General features: G+C 41.7%; 1 protein-coding gene across 10 annotated transcripts in view; it reads left to right on the forward strand.

The window, feature by feature from the left end:
* Positions 1 to 10075: 10075 nt before the first annotated feature.
* The window catches only part of TCF4 (transcription factor 4), a 323749-nt gene continuing 313153 nt past the window's right edge, over positions 10076 to 20671 (forward strand). For 5 of the 10 annotated variants that reach the window (XM_075268429.1, XM_075268447.1, XM_075268438.1 and 2 more), the window contains exons 1-2: positions 10425 to 10717; positions 12074 to 12146. In XM_075268429.1, the coding sequence (XP_075124530.1) occupies positions 10646 to 10717; positions 12074 to 12146 (145 nt within the window). In that variant the 5' untranslated portion in view covers positions 10425 to 10645. Of the gene's footprint in view, positions 10381 to 10424; positions 10918 to 11171; positions 11272 to 12073; positions 12147 to 20671 lie in introns of those variants that run through there. The other 5 variants (XM_075268464.1, XM_075268509.1, XM_075268482.1 and 2 more) reach the window with 4 other exon arrangements.

The raw sequence follows: 20671 nt of genomic DNA on the forward strand, positions 1-20671 counted from the left end.
CACTAAAACCCTGGCCATTTTGCCATAATAGCCTTTAAATGTCACCAAAAATTCAACCAGAACAGGTGCAGAACCTTTGGTCACATGACAGAGGTCCTGCACCCTAGAAGAAAGTAAAATAAAGGGCCTGCCTAAATTGGAGTTGCCCTTCATAGGTCACATGATAGGGCGGAAAGGGAAAGAATTGGCTCCTCATTCAGTTATACAAAGGGAAAAGAAATGGAGAGGAAGAGGAGGCCTCTGGTGTAGAGGAAGGCAATGGGTGGACTGTAGGGTTGAGTTGATCTTGAGATTTCCATTTCATTTTCCAGCCGATCCCGATCACAATCGTGAAATTTGCTCGATCGCCAATCGGAATCCGATCTTTTCCGATCCCGATTGCTCACCCCTAGTTCTCTATGTGTAAAGTCACTTTTAGGATTGAGCCGATCTTGAGATTTCAAAATCCGATTTACGATCATTTTCCAGCCGATCCCGTTCATGAAATTTGCTCAAACACCGATGGGGATCCGATCTTTTCCGATCCCGATCACTCAACCCCAGTGGACTGACCACAAGAGAAGACTACAAGTCTGAGGTCGGTGATTGGGCCTCAGTGGTCACAGGGCCGCACTATTATCATGATGCTTTAAGGCAGCCTCATGATGTTGGTTTGCTCCAGGTGACAATGATGACTCCGGGGTGTGAAGATGATGGTAAAGGCTGCTGGTGAAGATCAGATGCCAGGAAAGAATGGACACCTAGGAGAGATGAGTAAAGGTGAATATCCGTGTTTTGTCTCTACCTCCCCTGGACCTCCACTCATTAAAATCTGGGGTCTACGGAGACCCCAGGGTATAACAATTGAAACTGCAAAACGAATACCGCAAGGTTCTCCCACCAAAAATGGTCCAAGGATGGAAAACTGGTGAACCAACCGTCAGGTCCCCGAACTTCGTTGTCTGGCCCATCGTATCCGATCCCATAAGTACTGTAAAGCTACTGGAGAACGAATTAGTGCTTGGCAAAATGGGAAGTCAGAATATTAGAACACCCCGCGCATTGCTGCATATGGGGCCGCATAGCCGCGCAGTCCACAGGCAGGTGGTTTAGATGCCATGGCTGATGTATTGTAATTGTCTCATTTCCCTTAGATTGTAAGCTCCAATGGGTTCGGCCCTCTCTGCATTTGTTTCCTAGCTCCATGCACCATGTGTCTTGTCTGTATGTATATTTTATCCCCCTCCCCTTCCCAATTGTGCAGCTAGCCCTGTATAAATAAAGGATAATTGCTATAGGCCTTGCAGGAGGTGCACGGCTCACTCAGTGTAAATGATCTTTATAGTTAAAATTACAGATATCATTCAATCACCGCCGAGGACCCTCCGCTTCTATTCCAATGCAAATGAAGATTCCCATTCAGCTCAGCCTTGAGTAGAGTCTTTTGTAGAGGAATTCTGAGAAATCCTAAATTATGGACTTGGTGCAGCTTCTTGGAGGGAGAACAATATTCTTCCATCCACTAGATGCCACTGCGGTTCATCCTCCTCTATCTCCATGACTTATCTTATATGTCTCCTTTTTAAACCAAGCTAGAGTCTTCTAAAGCCGAGCCCTTATTAGCACAAGTAAAGGAAATCTGTTACCAGAACACCAACCCTGCAGATAGATAGGTTAGTGTCACCAGATCCAGCATATCACCCCAGCCCTGCAGATAGATAGGTTACTGTCACCAGACCCAGCATATCACCCCAACCCTGCAGATAGATAGGTTAGTGTCACCAGATCCAGCATATCACCCCAGCCCTGCAGATAGATAGGTTACTGTCACCAGACCCAGCATGTCACCCCAGCCCTGCAGATAGATAGGTTACTGTCACCAGACCCAGCATATCACCCCAGCCCTGCAGATAGATAGGATAGTGTCACCAGAACCAGCATATCACCCCAGCCCTGCAGATAGATAGGTTAGTGTCACCAGACCCCAGTATACCACCCCAGCCCTGCAGATAGATAGGTTAGTGTCACCAGAACCAGCATGTCACCCCAGCCCTGCAGATAGATAGGTTACTGTCACCAGAACCAGCATATCACCCCAGCCCTGCAGATAGATAGGTTAGTGTCACCAGAACCAGCATATCACCCCAGCCCTGCAGATAGATAGGTTAGTGTCACCAGAACCAGCATATCACCCCAGCCCTGCAGATAGATAAGTTAATGTCACCAGAACCAGCATATCACCCCAGCCCTGCAGATAGATAGGTTACTGTCACCAGACCCAGCATGTCACCCCAGCCCTGAAAGATAGATAGGTTAGTGTCACCAGAACCTGCATATCACCCCAGCCCTGCAGATAGGTAGGTTAGTATCACCAAAACCAACATATCATCCCAGCCCTGCAGATAGATAGGTTAGTGTCACCAGACCCAGCATATCACCCCAGCCCTGCAGATAGATAGGTTAGTGTCACCAGACCCCAGTATACCACCCCAGCCCTGCAGATAGATAGGTTAGTGTCACCAGAACCAGCATATCACCCCAGCCCTGCAGATAGATAGGTTAGTGTCACCAGAACCAGCATATCACCCCAGCCCTGCAGATAGGTAGGTTAGTATCACCAGAACCAACATATCATCCCAGCCCTGCAGATAGATAGGTTACTGTCACCAGTACCAGCATATCACCCCAGCCCTGCAAATAGATAGGTTAGTGTCACCAGACCCCAGTGTATCACCCCAGTCCTGCAGATAGATAGGTTATTGTCACCAGACCCCAGTGTATCACCCCAGTCCTGCAGATAGGTTATGTTCATCCAAATGAAACAGTGTTTTCCACTTGTGCCTACATTGCTCAGATATTTCTGTTTTTGTTAAGAGGCAAAAGAGCTCTTAGGTGCAATGAGGGTGTTGTTACCTTCCTCTTTATAACAATCATCACACCCTCATTATTCCAAAGGATTCTTTTATAGTGACAAAAGCAGCAATATCTTGGTAATATGAGCACAAGATAAAACCACTGTATAACTCAGATGACTGTAACCTATCTATCTGCAGGATGGGGTGATTTTCTGGGTTCTAATGACCCTAACCTATCTATCTGTGGCTTCTTGTGACACACTCCCTTTTGATACCTGATATCACTGTTGAATATATCGAGCACTGGCCAATACATCTAAACCTACTTATCTAATGGACACAGGTTTTCCTTTTGAGTGAATGCTCACCCTTGAGTGCTATTACAAATCTGCACAAATTTATTTCCCAATATATTTATAAACATTTGAAATCCATTTTTTTTCCAAAGCAGAGCTGAAAAATCCTCTCCATAGATGTGAATTTAAACCTTAACATTCTGGATACCAGTAGCCACCACTAGGGGGAGTCCCTGAGCATAATTCACATTTGTATTATTCTTAATATTATTTCCAAGCTTAATAATTGATGACCTATCCTTAGGTTAAGTCACCAATTGAAGATCGGCAGGGCTCTACACCAGGACCCCCGCCAATGAGCTTTTTTAAGACTCCGCGTTCAGACAAGCATTGTGGCCTCTTTGATGCTTATAAAGCACAGCGCCATGCATTGTATAGTGGCTGTACTTGGTATTGCAGCTCAGTGAATTCACTTAAATGGGACTGTACCACATGACCAGATGAATGTTACGTCTCATGACCTGTGATGCAGAAACTGTGTTCCGGGAGCAATGCTGTAGCTTCACTTCTTGACCTATCTTGTCATCAATTGATAAGTCTCAGACAACCCCTTTAAGGATTTCTCTACTATTTATAGCTAAGCCATTGACCCAGATTTGTGCAAACACCACAGAGTCCTTGCCCTGAGTCAGCAGAAACTGTGAAACTATGTTCATTATCCACATTGCTGGTATTTTATGTATGTTATTAGGACATGTGTCATCAGTACGGTATATACGGTATGTTATTAGGTCATACGGTATACATGTTTGTTTCTGGAACAACCATTTCAGAATATAATAGTAACTGTTTTTGCTTCACATTTTTACTGGCATAACCCTTGATATTCCACAATGCACATTACAACCACACATAGACACAAATTGCATAGACATCGCGTGACAGAGTATCACAAAATCATGTGTTTTTTCAAAGCTGGGACCAATGATGTCAGGAAGATATCAAAGACACCTATGGAGGAAGACCAGAAGATTGGAGGATGCCATTGTGGAGCCCAGGAAGGTGAATGTTTTAGACACCCTCTAATTACTATACTCTGGGGCCTGAAGAGACCACACAGTATAATAATCAACTTAGCTTACATTCCAGGTTAGAACCAAGCCTTACATTTTTCAAAAATCTGTAACAAACCTGGTTTGTCTTGAACTGGTTTCCCCATCTCTAGTTTAAGAAAAGTTGTGGTCAATAGTGAAAAAATGGTTCCTACTGAAAATCAGTTACGTGGCCCCAACCTACCAAGTGCCATTTACTGTATTTTATGTGCCCGATGGACTGTCCCCATAACATCCACAGAAGTGATGGCTAGAGAGGGTACGATGGGTGGTTCATTCTCCACCTGGATGCAGTGGTGATTGTCTCACCACGTTGGATAGAAGCTAAGAGCCGAGAGAGCCCCCTTCTAGAGCTAAGTGCAGCTCCTAATCAGGGGTGAACCATGGCTTTCTGCCGCCTGAAGCGGACGTCAGAAAGCCCCCCCGGAGCGCCCGGCAGAGCGGTGGTGGCGGGGCCGAGTGGAGCGATCGTCTTTAGCAGGCAGAGAGCAGGCAGGGAGAGAACCTGCTCCCTGCCTGAGCGTGAGGGGCGGCCGCTGGAGCAGCGTTGCTCCAGCGGCCTCCCCAATCCACCGCTCAGTGACGGTGACCCTAAGCCAGTCCAGGACAGCTTGTCCTGGACTGGCTTATGTCAGCAAAAATGCCGCCCTCCCCGTGGCTCTTGCATAGCGCCGCCTGAAGCGGTCGCTTCAGGTCACCTCATGGGAGGTGCGGCACTGCTCCTAATACCTCTCAACACATAACTTCTGGTCCTTATAACTCCCTTTCCACCCTTCTCTTAGGCTCCTCTTAGGTGGGAAGTCTGCTTGGGGATCCCCAAATGGAAACCTATACGCATTTGCTAAGAAACCACATGGACCCCATAGACTATAATGGGGTCCGTGTGGTTTCCAGAGAGGAAAGTGCTGCTTAGAGTGTATGAGGTCCACGTGGTTTCTTAACTAACCCCAAGTGGACTCCCCAATGGAATACCGAACACAGATGTGAACCAGTCCTTACCTGCTCTTCAAAAACCATCTCCAAGATTTTCCAGTCTTCCCTACGGGATCGAAACCTTCGAGAGCCACCCAAAGACCAACCTCATTTGGAAAGCCTACAATAACCCTGTTGGCTCTACAATACCAAGTGGTCTCCTTCTACCTTGCCTCGTAGATTGTAAACCCTCACGGGCAGGATCCTCTTCCTACTGTAACGACTGATCTCTAAGTTGGTCCATGTTTTTTGTACTTGCTTTTTGCATTAAGTAAGTGAACCCTTTTTTTTTAACCAGGATTAAAAATAATAATCATTAAAAAGCCATAAGAAGTGACTTGGCAACATGACATGAGGACCACGGTCTAACGTCTAGTATATTAATGTCCTATGTGTGGCCGGTTCCTTCCGCTGACATAAGTAAAGGTATGAGGAATCCCCCGTGGACTATTTCCTCTGCAAGTTAACCAAGGAGAACTGTTTAATGAGCTTCCACTGAGATGACACAAATGGCCTTGGAACATGATTGAGTATCTGAAGACTCTGACAGGCAGGGCAATTGCCATGTAATGACCTTCCAAATACTTTTACAGGGGAAGGAGCTTCCAGCAGGGGACAATACTGTCATTGTAGGAGGCCGTGAATTCAGAGGTGTCAATGGCTTTATCTCCAAAAAGGACCATGCAAATCCATGACTCTCCCACTATGACGGATGGCCCAGTTTAAAATAAAAATAAAATTAATAAAATTAAAAAAATAATTTAATATAAAAATAAATTGGACAAGGCCACTGGGGAGCTTTTTATTTTTAATTTTTTATTATTAATTTGAAAGAGACAATTTTTAAAAAAAATTATACTAGGAAGTTCCTGAAATTAAAAAAAAATTGTGCTATGTGCTCTGGAGAAATTCTTAAATATGTATTAAATGCCTAAAATAATACATAAAAAATTAGAAAGTTTGTGGAATAAAAGAATGTCTCCTGATGCAGACAGGTGTCTCATAACCTTGGCCACACGTCGCGAGTTAAGTGACTTGGGATGATAATCGGTGCAAGATGCATGGGGCACAGCATGGAGATTACCCTGGAATTTGGGTTTCGGAGGCCAACAGTATTTCGGGTGGACCTGCAATATCGCAGAGACAACGTTGGAAGCTGCGTAAACCTGCGCACTGGTCGACAAGGAGTGTTTGATGAACGGATATCACGTCACCTCCACAGAGTCATATGGAGCTCTTGATAGTCTACTGTGGGGCAAATCACTGCCGATTTGAATGTGGGGGTGCTAGGACTCCCTTTCCACCAGGACTGAACGCTGAGAACCGCACCGCATAGGCTTCAACAGTCATCGTCCTTCTTGGTTCCCTTTCCTAACGCCGCAACACAGAGCTCAAAGACTCGACCATCATCATTGGACCATGGAACAGTGGCGGAATGTGGCATGGTCTGATGAATCATGGTTTCAGTTGTACAGAGCGATGGGTGTGTGACAGTGTGGTGTATGCCGCATGAATCCATGGATCCTGCATGCCAACAGGGATGTATCCAGGTAGGAGGTGGCTCCATCATGGTCTGGGTCATGTTCACATGGCTACAATTGGGCCCCAATGTCTGGGTGCAGGGAACAATGACCGGTGCTCCACACGTGCAACTTATGGCCATCTTGCACCCCTTTCTGGTGTTGGAGTTCCCTGATGGGGATACTGTGTACCAAAAGGACAATGCAACATGTCATCGCTCGTTGGTGGCACGAGACTAGCTAAATGAACACGCCAGTGACCTCACGACCCTCGATTGGCCTGCCCACTCACCAGACCTCAACCCCATAGAGCATTTATGATACACAGGACCAATTGTGGGCTGTAGTGCAGACTGTGTGATCAATATCCCTCCAGAATTCTTCCAACACCTCGTGGAGTCCATGCCTCATCCTCTTGTTGCAGTTATCAGGGCAACCCGCTATTAATGGCGCATCCAGTAGCCAATTTTTTCCCCTGAAATTTGGCAATTGGCATGAGCCTCATGGTTTGTTTTTTTTTGCCTTCCTCTGGATCAACACTGTAGGGTTATAGGTTGGAATTGATGGACTGAAGTCTTCTTCCAACCTCATCTACTATGTAACTATATTCATGTATTTCCAACATTCTACTTTTTTTTACCAAACTTTTTACAAAATTTACAAAACTGCTGTTTGAAAACAAACAGCAGTTCATTGTCTGGAATGGGAACATCAACACCTCCCTAGCTCCCACAATGCAATGCTCTCTGGTAACAAGAACAGATTTTAGAATAACTTTTTTTTCCTAATGAATTCTGCCATTAAAAATCTTTATAAGAAAATTGATGGACAAATTTATTTTTCAATGTACAATTTCATCATTTTGTCTAAAGTGGAGCTCTCCATAAGTTATTGACTGACTAAAGTCCTACTGACCACTGAATAAAAGTGATCACCAATTCTAATAAATGTTCAAACCCAGGAGTTGTGAAAAGATAAGAAGTTAATTAGCAAATATGAGAATTTTTTTAGTTATTACGTCCATAAAGAAAAAAATGTAATTCTTAAATTTTAAAATAAAAATTTTCAAAAATTAAGGTTGCCCTCTAGAATTGAGATCAGGTAATGTAGACAAAGTGACTATGAGGCATTTATACAATGTTGTGACCCAGTAACAGCAATTTGGAACATAATTTAACCCCTTAATGGCTGACTATTTAGCCATGCTCGATTAATATCTGTAACTTCCATGTACGGTCCGAGTCCATTCTTCTAGTTCATCACAAGACCAGAGGAACCTATAAAATGGACCATCAAATGACAGCCAGTAACAGATCTCGAGTAGGGTTGAGCCGATCTTGAGATTTCAGGATCGATTTTAAAATCCGATTTCCGATCATTTTCCAGCCGATCCTGATCGTGAAATTTGCTCGATCGTTGATCAGAATCCAATCTTTTCCGATCCCGATCGCTCAACCCTAGTCAATGCTTCTCTATGGGAAAAGTCACTTTTAGGGTTGAGCCGATCTTGAGATTTCAAAATCTGATTTCCAATCACTTTCCAGCCGATCCCGATCGTGAAATTTGCTCCGATCGCCGATCAGGATCCGATCTTTTCCAATCCTGATCGCTCAACCCTAATCTCGAGGGACCCCGTTGCCCCTAATGGTGTCCGTTGGGTTCTGCTATGTTTGAAAAAGTTGGCCTTGCCGGATTTTCTGCCGGATTCTGTTCCGGAAATTCTAATATTTGTATCTATTTCTGGTAAGATATTAGTTTATCTTCCAGACTTCACTTCCAAACCTTCTTCTCTTTTATTATTTTTTTAGAATGTTTTTGTTCTGTTTTAAATTATTCAAATAATTAAAAATAATTCCACATGATTTATGTCTCATGTATAGTGTTGGGGTGCAGCTATGGCTACCTATAGAGTAGAGTTTATGTAGTCTTTACCTATAGAACCGAGACATCTCGACACGTTTTCAGTCTGTGTTATGTTCGTATTGGGGTAAATTTTGTGCCCTTGCCAAAATTTTATGTCACCCCACAGAAGCAAGGATTCTAACAATTATTCAAAAACATTATGGGAGCCGCGTACCCCCAATACATTCCTACAATGTTAGAAACTATATTTATGAATGTCTTTATCAATATGACGAGTAGACTGATGGAGGGGGGAGATATTTTTGAAATACCGATGCAATTTTTTGAATTTTTTGATAATACATAGATCTTTGCCCGTAGAGCTCTACCATTCCCCCTATATAATTGCACATTTTTTGATGACGTATGATAATACAAAGATCTTGGGCCGTAGATCTCTACTTCTTCCCGTATGATAGGATATAATTGTATGTTGTTTGGACCTCGTAGAGCGATACGTAGATGTTGGGTTAACTATATAATTGCAAATTTTTTGGATTACATAGGATAATACATGGATATTGGACCGTCATGTCGATCTCTACTTTTCGCCTATACATCATTGAATGTTTTAGGCAGGTTCGATACGCCATGTACACGATAGTGGCTCAGCTGTACGAAGTGCGAAAAATAGAGAAAAAAACAATACAAAAACGTAGCAGCGGACTTTGGCTATGGAAGGGTTAAGCAGACCGTCTCAGAGCAAGGATTTATTTGCTGCAGGTGTCTTTAAAGAGGCTGTGTTTTTTTTTTTTTTCCCTCTCCTAAGCTTACTTCCTCCAAGATATAGAAAGGGAGGGGGTTGGCGGGCCAGGCGGGTGGGTGTGTATATATGTACATGACATACACACATGCTTTTCCATCTCCTGCAGGCTCAACGCATCTCATTAGTGAACAGCAAGGAAGGGGTCAACTGGGAAACGTGAACAATAATGGGGAAGAGAACTGGCTGCAGTGCGGGAAAGAGTTAACCAGGCAGCTTCCTAGAAAGGGGTTGCGATTCTGCAGCTGCTCTGGAACACCAGGCCAGGTGCAGAAAGCTGGGAGTTGTGGTCCCCCAAGAACCACTTGTTGCACGCCGCGTTGTGTAAATTGTGCAACCGAGGACTTGGGTGACAAACTCGGCTCTGCTGTGTGCAGACCTCGTAGCCCTCTCAAGACCCAAATTGTAATTGAGCCAGCGGAGTGCACTAGGGGAAGAAATAAAAATATCCGAAAGAATTGCAAAAATTGTTGCAAAAATTTTGCCACAATCCAAAGTCCGGGAGCAGGTTGAGGGATATTGTAGATAGTCGCATCCTAGTAGACCAGCCAAGAGGTTGCTGCTGCTGCTGCTGTAGTCAAGAGGGGGATCATCTCTCCAAAGCCCCCCTCCTCATCCTCCTCCTCCTCCTCTTCTTCCTCCTCCACTCCCACCTCCCCCTCATCCTCCTCCTCCACTCCCAGCCTCTCAGCTAGCTGATGTCTGCACACAGCACATACTGAGCCAGGGGAAGAGGACACAACACACTCAACTCTTGCTTGTTGCTGCCGCCGCCGCCGCTTCTTCTTCTGCATCTTGGGGGTCATTGCAAAGCTGAACTTGAGCTGGACATTTCCTAGTGACTAAGAAGTTTGCCAGAGGGGGGGGAACTTGGCCCACTTTGCTCCCCCCCTATTGTTTGTGCTGGAGCCTGGCACCAATCATTGGCAGGAGGGAGCTAAGAAGGAGGAGGAGCAGTCACAAACTCGCCCCTTGCAAGCAGTAAGTAGCCATGCCCACCCAAGCCCTGCACAAGTTGGGGGGGAGGAGGGGAGGGGACTGAGAGCAGGCACTGCTGAGCAGAATTCAGCCCAAAACAGCACTATTTGGGTCTGGGATTGGGTACCCAGAATAGTGCTATTTTTCAGGCTTCCAAGGCTTTGTTGTTTTTTTTTTTTTTTTTCCCCCCGCAATTAACCCTTTCCTGGTGCACAGGCCCTAGTGACTGCAAGCCCATGTTCCTAGGTGCCTGTATCCTTTTCCTAAAATGAATCACCAACAGCGAATGGCTGCCTTAGGGACGGACAAAGAACTGAGTGATTTACTGGATTTCAGTGCGGTAAGAACCCACGGTGGAAATTAAAACAACAGCTGTAAACACAAAACAACAACAACAACAAAAAATTACAAACATAACAAAAAACAAAAAAATTCTCTACAACTAGCTGAGCGGCAGGAACAAAAAAAACAACCTCAACAGCCCATAATAAAACATAACAAACTCTGTGTTACCTGAGTTGTTGCCATTGGAAATCCATGGTAAATATGCAAAGCTTATTTTTCGTTACATTGTTGCCATTCTTGTTTCTGCTTTTCTTAATTTTTTGTTTGTTTTTTTTTGCACGGTGATGGATTTGTTTATTTTTTTTTTTGCCATTTCATTTATTTATTTATTTTTTATTTCAATTTTTTTTTTTTTTTTATTGGCTTGTGGTGTTTGCAAGAAGTCGTGTCATTCTGGATGGTTTCCCATCCCTTGCAGCTCGCTCGCTGTCTTCTTTTGCCTTGGCACTCACATAGAAGAAAACTCGCTTGTCTTTCCGTGTAGGGGACCAGAGTTGATCTCTTGTAATTACCAAGTAAAATGCTTATCCCCAGGTGTCTCCTTGCAAGGTTTTCATGTACTTTTTTGTTTACTTGGGGGGGCGGTAAGGGGGGGGGGGAAGAGGACAAAAAATTGCCTTTTGGATTCCAGCAGTGTCCCACTTGTTTGCAAGCAGATGGGTGGTATTCTCGACAGTATATCTATATGTATGTATGTACATGTATGTGTATGGTTTGGCGGTGTTTAAACTATTGCATGACTTAGACCATTGTGGAATCGAATTAGCATCTTTGGACCTCAGGCTTTATTTGCCTGGGCGAAAGAATTTCCTTCCCTAAGAGATGGCTTTCGGAAGTTTGGACAGGATCTGTAGCCCCAGGCACATTGCAGCCCCTCTCTCCTCTTGCACTTTTCATTTGTTAGAATTTTTTTTTTTTTTTTTTTTTTTTTTTTGCATGTGTGACTCAGGGAAGGTGCGTATCCACCAGACACGTCGAATAAGAGAAACCAATTAGAATCTAAATAATAGAAGAAAAAAAAAATTCCCTTTACAGAATTGTGACTTGTTTCCTCTGCTGTGTGCATTACATGGTAGTTTTACGCAGGTGCCAGTGGATGTTTAACATAGCGTCACCGTCATCGATGAGATAGTGAAGGTTCGACATTCCGATCTAAACAGATCTTCTGCACTTGAAATTTGTAAATTCTAATTTTTTTTTTTAATTCGGAAATTTGAAAAAAAAAATCCAGAGTTAGAGAATTTTAAGAATTTTTGGAAATTTTTGAAAAAAAAAATAATGTAATCTTTGTATCGATGTCTATGGAACGGTGAAGTTTTTTGTTCAACTTCTTCTGCTCTGTCTGTTTCAGATGTTTTCCCCTCCTGTCAGCAGTGGGAAAAATGGACCAACGTCTTTGGCAAGTGGACATTTTACCGGGCCAAGTATGTAAAACGTGTTTTATTTTTTTGGTTGTCTGATGGGAACTGCTTTGTGATTGGTGGTGTCAAAGTTTGACATTTTAAGGTCTCGTTTGGTTGGAAAATTTTTTATTTTATTTTTTGAATTTTTTTTGAATTTTTTTATTTTTTTTAAGGATGTTATCTGTGTTATGGTGTCTATCGGGTACTTTTTGGAAAAAAAAATTTACATGGTGAATTTTTGGAATTTTTTTGTTTTATTTGGTGGAAATTGACAGTGAGTAGAAGAAGAGATCAGTGATCAGAGGTTGTTTCCGACAATTTGGCTGTGTCAGGCTCAGATTGGCATACGGTGCCAAGGGTACCTAAATAGCTGGCTGTGATCTATAGGACACACCAGGCTCTGGGCACAGGTTATGAACATATAACATTTCTTTGTTTCCAAAAATACATATTCCAACCCCCCACCCCTTTTTTTTTTTTGTCAAAGGATTTTGGATGGAATACACAAAAGATCTAACTCCCCCCACCTTCCCCCCTACAAATCTAACAGCTGCAATGTTTTAAAGTGACTGGCACTCGCACATCGCCTGTAGATAGTCGTATAGACCCGTCATAATATGAAATCATGGGATTGAATGTCATCAACTCTTTACTGCAAATGAACAGAGGAAATATTACTCGCTACATGAACTTTCATGCCCATTTCCAGTTCGGAAACTTAATAGCAAAGCCCTTGCAGTAATGTAACACGTAGAATTACAGAATGCGCCCCCCAGGACGCAGGGGGCTTGCGATGTGACTTCATAGACCTGGAATTTTGGGGGGATTTTTCTTTCTATACCTATAGTTAGTCGGGGTATAGGGGATGGGATCAGTAATGGCCTTTACATGTTGACGTCAGGGGATGTTTTAGATGGAATTCACTTAACCAAGTGTGTTTATGGAGCTAAGTAGCCGTGGATTCTGTGGAGGGGGTGGAATTTTTGGGAATTGTGGACTAAGTTTGCAAATGTTTGGACGTTTGGATGGATAGATAGATAGATAGATAGATAGATAGATAGATAGATAGATAGATACTGTGAATAGTTATAGGGTATGTGTATTATATATGTTATATGTACAGGTAGATAGATAGATAGATAGATAGATAGATAGATAGATAGATAGATAGATAGATATGAGATAGATAGATAGATAGATAGATAGATAGATAGATAGATAGATACTGTCCTAGATATAGCACATGAATATGATATATGGTAAATGGACAGGTAGGTACCATAGATAGATAGATAGATAGATAGATAGATAGATAGATAGATAGATAGATAGATAGATGAGAGATAGATAGACACAGTAAATAGATATATACTGTAGATAGATACTGTAAATACATAGGAGAAGAGACATATGATATGGTACTGGATAGGGATAGGTAGATACGATAGATAGATAGATAGATAGATAGATAGATAGATAGATAGATAGATAGATAGGAGATAGATAGATAGATAGATAGATAGGAGATAGATAGATAGATAGATAGATAGATAGATAGATAGGTAGGTAGATAGATAGATAGGTAGGTAGATAGATAGATAGATAGATAGATAGATAGATAGATAGATAGATAGATAGATAGGGTAAATAGATATTGTAGATAGATAAATATTGTAAAGATATAAGGCACAAGACATAGGATATGGATATGGTATATGAAATGGATAGATAGATAGATAGATAGATAGATAGATAGATAGATAGATAGTAGATAGATAGATGCCATACAGAAGTTTTTGGTAGGTAGGCTTCTGGCTTCTTCCCGGCCTATGACATAATACAGACAATAGCAATGATCAGTTTTCGGTAAAGGAACAGACACCCAATAATATATCGGATTTTCCGAGGCTTTGCACGGCTGGACTGCACACGTCTGTAACCGTCCACACCACACGGATGTCAGCTGTGGTCTACAATGGCGTGAGAGTGCGAGGGACCCATAGAGTCTACGACATGTGGCTATCATGGCTGTCTTAGGTCGCCATTACCTGCGTGTTAGCGGGTATCTGGAGGTATCCGTCCTCACCCCCTGCCTTATTATTGGACAGGTGCAGCGTCGACTATTGTACGACTTATTCAGCTGTAGAAGTGTGAAAGATTGGACAAGAGCAGATGTCAGTTTTATGTAATGCCTTCAAGCTGCGAAGTCTTTTGGGTATTTCATTTTTTTTTTGTGTTCTAGGAATAATTTTGCATTTGGAAAAAAAAAAAAAATTGCAACAAAAGCTGGTGGGTTGGAGATTTCGCAGTGCGCAGTCATATTTCACATTTACGCTTCCTGGCTTGTTGTCTGTTCACCGTTGCGGACGTTGGGTCTTCTTGAGAATCTTGTAGGATGTGGATAGTGCGAGGCTCTTAGGACCTGGCGTGGGCTCCCGACCTCTCCTATCCTGGGCTATAGTCTGCCCGAGAGCTGAGTGTAACTTGAGTCCTAGTCCTCACATTCCCATGGAACATTTTTTCACATGAAAGCCTTTTTTTTTTTTCAGCCCAGTTTGTGTTTGATGTTTGCAGGTGTTCAGCACAATCCAGCCTTGCTGAGGAATTATTTCACCTAAAAAAAAAAATTCTTCCCCTCCCGCCTGCCGTACACATATGTTGTTGATATAAACTCTTAAAGTCGGTTTTCTACACCCTTTTCGACGACTGTTGTCCTCTTTTTTTTATATATATATTGTCTGTTTCATACGTCCCCCAAAAAAAACAATAAAAATATTTAAAATTTTATTTTGATTTATTTTTTTTGTGTCTTTTTGTTGCTTTTATTGGATTGGTGGGAAAAACAATAATTTAGATATGGCACTAAATATTTTTAATAAAAAATTGAATAAAAATGGAGGTTCCGTTCTCACCATTGAGCCTTAGGGGGTGGTAGAGAGTGATAAGGAAAAAAAAATAGATACAAATATTTTAAAGTATTTTTGTAATTTTTTTTTAATTGAGGTTTTTTGTTTAGGACAATAGGTTTTGACTGGTCTTAGAATCGTATTTGTAGTCATAGATGGCCTTCATATACTACTGTCAGAAAATATAGCTTTTTAATTTTAGCACATTATCTATCTATCTATCTATCTATCTATCTATCTATCTATCTCCTATCTATCTATCTATCTATCTATCTATCTATCTCCTATCTATCTATCTATCTATCTATCTATCTATCTCCTATCTATCTATATATCTATCTATCTATCTATCTCCTATCTATCTATCTATCTATCTATCTATCTCCTATCTATCTATCTATCTATCTATCTATCTATCTATCTCCTATCTATCTATCTATCTATCTATCTATCTATCTCCTATCTATCTATCTATCTATCTATCTATCTATCTATCTCCTATCTATCTATCTATCTATCTATCTATCTATCTGTCTCCTATCTATCTATCTATCTATCTATCTATCTATCTATCTATCTATCTATCTATCTATCTCCTTTCTATCTATCTATATCTATCTATCTATCTATCTATCTATTTTTGATCTATCTATCTATCTATCTATCTATCTATCTATCTATCTATCTATCTATCTATTATCCTATCTATCTATCTATCTATCTATCTATCTATCTATCTATCTATCTATCTATCTATCTATTATCCTATCTATCTATCTATCTATCTATCTATCTATCTATCTATCTATTATCCTATCTATCTATCTATCTATCTATCTATCTATCTATCTATCTATCTATCTATCTATCTATCTATCTATTATCCTATCTATCTATTATCCTATCTATCTATCTATCTATCTATCTATCTATCTATCTATCTATTATCCTATCTATCTATCTATCTATCTATCTATCTACCTATCATCTATCCATCTATCTACATTTTAAGTATCTACACAATATTATAGCCATCTGGAATCCTGATGGTTCCATAGAATATAATTTACTCCACATTTTCAGCCATATTTTCTCTAAAATTCTTAGTTTTGTGACCACACAATGCAGGAAATAACTTTTGCACATGATGTTTGTGGTTGACCAGAATTTATGCCTCCCGTAGCGCAATTTTTTGCAGGTGCTACGGAATAGAAAAAAATGATAAAATATTCTCCTTGTCCTTAGCAGGTGCAATGGAAAATTCTACACTTGGCTCACATAGGAAATGTAAGCAGGTGACTAGTTAACCAAAGGTTGTAAAGTGAAATCTTACTTACTTGGCGTGTATATTGTATTGCCTATGTGACTGATGTAGCCGAGATGAGTTTGTAGTTACATCTACTGCGTTACGTTGGGCGGCAGGTAAACCTATTCGGAAGCTCTGCTTCATTGCTATGGATGAATTCATTCTTGGTGGGTTCCATGGTTTGCGCAGAATGATAACTACTGAATACAGATAATGTAGAAGGTAGGGACTTGGGGGCTCTGCTTTGCCAGTGTGTCATGGATGGGTAATTTCATGTTTCGGAGCCATATTTTCCTTATAGGAGACAATAGAGACTGATATAGGGATCTGAATCAAAACATTTTACCTTCCACTATGTTATACAAGGTTGATACGGAACCATAATAGGAAGTCCCATCACTGGAGTTTATTGGTCGACCTGTGTAAGACCCCAACATACAAGTTGTGGCGTCCCCGGCATGTAAATTGTGACGTCCTTGGTGTATAACTTGTGACGTCCTTGGTGTATAACTTGTGACGTCCCCGACTCCTCGGTGTATAAGTTGTGACGTCCCTGACTCCTCGGTGTATAAGTTGTGACGTTCCCGACTCCTCGGTGTATAAGTTGTGACGACCCCGGTGTATAAGTTGTGACATCCCCAGCATATAAATTGTGACGTCCCCGGTATATAAGTTGTGACGTCCCTGACTCCTTAGTGTATAAGTTGTGACGCCCCCGGTGAATAAGTTATGACGTCCCCAACTCCTCGGTGTATAGGTTGTGATATCTCCGTCATATAAATTGTGACGTCTCCAGTGTATAAATTGTGACGTCCCCGACTCCTCGGTGTATAAGTTGTGACATCCCTGGTGTATAAGTTGTGACATCCCCGGCATATAAATTGTGACGTCCCCAATATATGAATTGTGACGTTCCCAGCAAATAAATTGTGACGTCCCCGGAATATGAATTGTGACGTCACTGGCATATAAATTGTGACATTTCCGGCATATAAATTGTGATGCCCCCACCATATGAATTGTGATGTCGCCGACATATAAATTGTGACGTTCCCGGCATATAAATTGTGACGTCCCCAGCATATAAATTGTGACGTCCCCGGCATACAAGTTGTGACATCCCCGGCGTATAAATTGTGATGTCCCCACCATATGAATTGTGACGTCCCCGGTATATAAGTTGTGACGTCCCCAGCATACAGGTTGTGATGTCCCCGGTATATAAATTGTGATGACCCCGGCATATAAATTGTGACATCCCCAGCAAATAAGTTGTGACGTCCCCGGCATATACATTGTGATGTCCCCACCATATGAATTGTGACGTCCCCGGTATATAAGTTGTGACGTCCCTGGTATATAAATTGTGACGTCCCCGGTATATAAGTTGTGACGTCCCTGGTATATAAATTGTGACGTCCCCGGTATATAAGTTGTGACATCCCCGGCAAACAGGTTGTGACCTCCCTGGCATATAAATTATGATGACTCCGGCATATAAATTGTGACGTCCCCAGCAAATAAGTTGTGACGTCCCCGGCATACGCATTAACCATTCCTACACCTAACTCAGCAACATCTGTACTTTGCGTACTTCGTCGACAGCTCTTACAGTTCTTAGTTTCTAACAGTTTGCCTAAACTTGGACTTGGTTTAGCAAAGTCTACAAAAGTTCTCTAAGTTTGTGCCAACCACATAAAACAATCGGCATCGGAGGCCCAGTGCTTGGCAATGACAAGGAATTATTAAACAAAGACTGGGTCTGGCGGCTCAAGAAAGTCCTTGATTTTGGGTCTTTTTTTGTCATGTCCAGAAAGTGTCATCAACGTGACGATTGGGCGTAACGAAAGGCCTTTGGGCCACTGCAGGGGTTAAACTGATGCCAGAGTAGTTGCCTATGTAGAGGTTAAGCGGGGAGTGATGTTTTTTTTTTTCCAATCCACTGGTATTATTGGGATATCCCCCATCGTACTCTGATCAAAAGTCATCTTGCATAACTCCCCACCTTGGCCGAAGGATGTTTAGATGACTCTCGACAAGCAGATGTGATAAAAGCTCAATGGGGAAGGAATGAATCACTGCCATCCATGGCTCCTTTTCATCTTCTTTTGATGAAAGCTCTGATACATGCAACACAACAAGTACAGCTGGAAAAACCGAGCTGTATCGAGGAAGAAAAAAAAAAAGAAAGAAAAACATCAGTTCGGAGTGTCTTCAATTTGTCTGATACGAAGCTTAAGATCTATCACGTCTTAGCAGTAGAACCAGAGACGTTCTGGTGGGGACACAATACAACACAAAATCAAAAATGACCCCAGTTTCTTCTAGCGAGAGGACTTAGAAATGAACATGAATGGTTAAAAATGTTGGTGATCCTGGCCATACACTTTGGATAATTTGTCTGCCGATCTTGATGAATTTATGGGGACCATCTAATCTTCATGGTGGTGACCAAACGCTGACTTGAAGGTAGATGAGAAAGAATGACTGGTCTGTTGGATTTTCTGTCTGGTATTAACCTTCTCCCAGTTACCCTTTAAGAACACATGCATGCTCAGCTGAGCCAAGTGTGTATAAGGGGAAGGGGCGAAACAATTGACGGCCAACGATAAGCTTATCTAAAGTGTATGACCCACTAAGAGGTAACTTGTTTGGCCTACCTTGCTTATAGAAAGGGTGAGGATTAGCAGGTGCCCCCTACATTAATTGTCTTTGGGATACAATATAGCGTTCCTTCTCTTAACTGAGTCAAATTTCTTCTCAATCCAAGAGTCATGAGGGTGAGGGTACAGAGTTAGTTCATTTACCAGATATACGACCATTAGACAATGCACAAAGAGTTTCTTTTTCAAAAAATTCAGGTCAAAAATGGAGGGATGGGATCTCTCGTGTGTACAAGTTGTTGAGATGTCTCACCATGCATGGTGGCCTCAACTGGATCTGGTGTGATATTTTATGGAACATAACTTCACTGTGTGACCTCATGGGGTTCTCTTGGCAAGGCTGTGGAAATACGAGGATGACCAAAGAAGAGTCTCATGGGTGTGTTGCCCCAACTCCGAATGGGGCGAGATGGCAGAGTAGGTGGTTGCTTAGAGTACCAGAGAGGAGAAAGAAGGTCCATCCATTATAGTTGATAGAGTGAACAACTAGTATATATTATGCTAAACACAGAGTTCTGCAGGCTATTCATTACGCCCATGAGTCCTGAACCCCATTGGTCCCCAGAAGGCCTTTGATTGAGTTAGCTGGGAATACATGGCAGGAACTTTATTGAGATTTGGGCTGCCCAAACAATTTGTAGATGCTATCTTTACCCTCTATTCACAGCCCCACGCCAGGCTAAAAGTCAACGGGACTCTCTCGGATTCCTTTGATATCACCATATTATGCTAAACTTTAATGATAAGTATGTGTTGGGTAAGAGTGCGCCATTCTGAATTCCCGACCTTGGCCCCCCATGTTGACATTTACTCAACTAAGACTTTTTTTTACTGGCAATATGGCTGATTCACTTAGACGTGAGATTACCGCAATTGGCACACATATTAAAAATTTGATGTCCTGTACTGTAAGTTACCAAAGCCTTGGTGGGCCTTGGTGGGCATGGCCTGTAATGACCAACAAAAACATTCTTAAATACTCTTGTCGAAAATCTTCACCAAATGATTCCACATCTCAAAAATATTCTTCAGTCCGGCGATGGTGGTTATGCTAAACTTGACTTGTGTATGAGTTATAAGGTAGTCACACAATGGGTTACTTTCCAAAATGTCATCACGAGGACTGTGCCCACTTTTTCCATTAGTAGGTAAAGTAGATGCTAAAACTTGTAAAGAGTCCAATGACGGCAACACGTCAGACAGGAGTTAGTGAAGCGTGGTTCCTAATAGGTTATATTTGGAATTAAAAGTAATATTGTCCTATTTCCTTCATGTGACACTTTTTCAAAATGAGAAGTGCTGAGCTGTTTTTATATGTTTGGGTTTCTTTGTAGGGTATTTTTGTAATTTTTTTTTTTTTTTTACGTGAGAGTCGTCTCCTACTTCACTTAGATGGATTTCGCATGTCAAGAAAGGAATGGTTCTTTGGGAGTGTTTAGCCAGTTAGGTGGCCAAAAACAGGACCTCGTAAATTTTTGAATTCTGGTTTAAGATCGGTATAAAAAATATAATAATCATCATAATAATAAAGATAATATAATAGCCGAGAGATTAAAGTGTATACGGTTCAGATAACCAAATAGGCCGGTAATAACCAATGTGCAACTTTTTTTTTTTTTTTTTTTTTAAATTTTCCAGAATTTTAACAAAAATTCATAAAATTAATCAAAA

The sequence above is a fragment of the Leptodactylus fuscus genome, chromosome 1 (assembly GCF_031893055.1).
Source record: "Leptodactylus fuscus isolate aLepFus1 chromosome 1, aLepFus1.hap2, whole genome shotgun sequence".
Taxonomy (NCBI): domain Eukaryota; kingdom Metazoa; phylum Chordata; class Amphibia; order Anura; family Leptodactylidae; genus Leptodactylus; species Leptodactylus fuscus.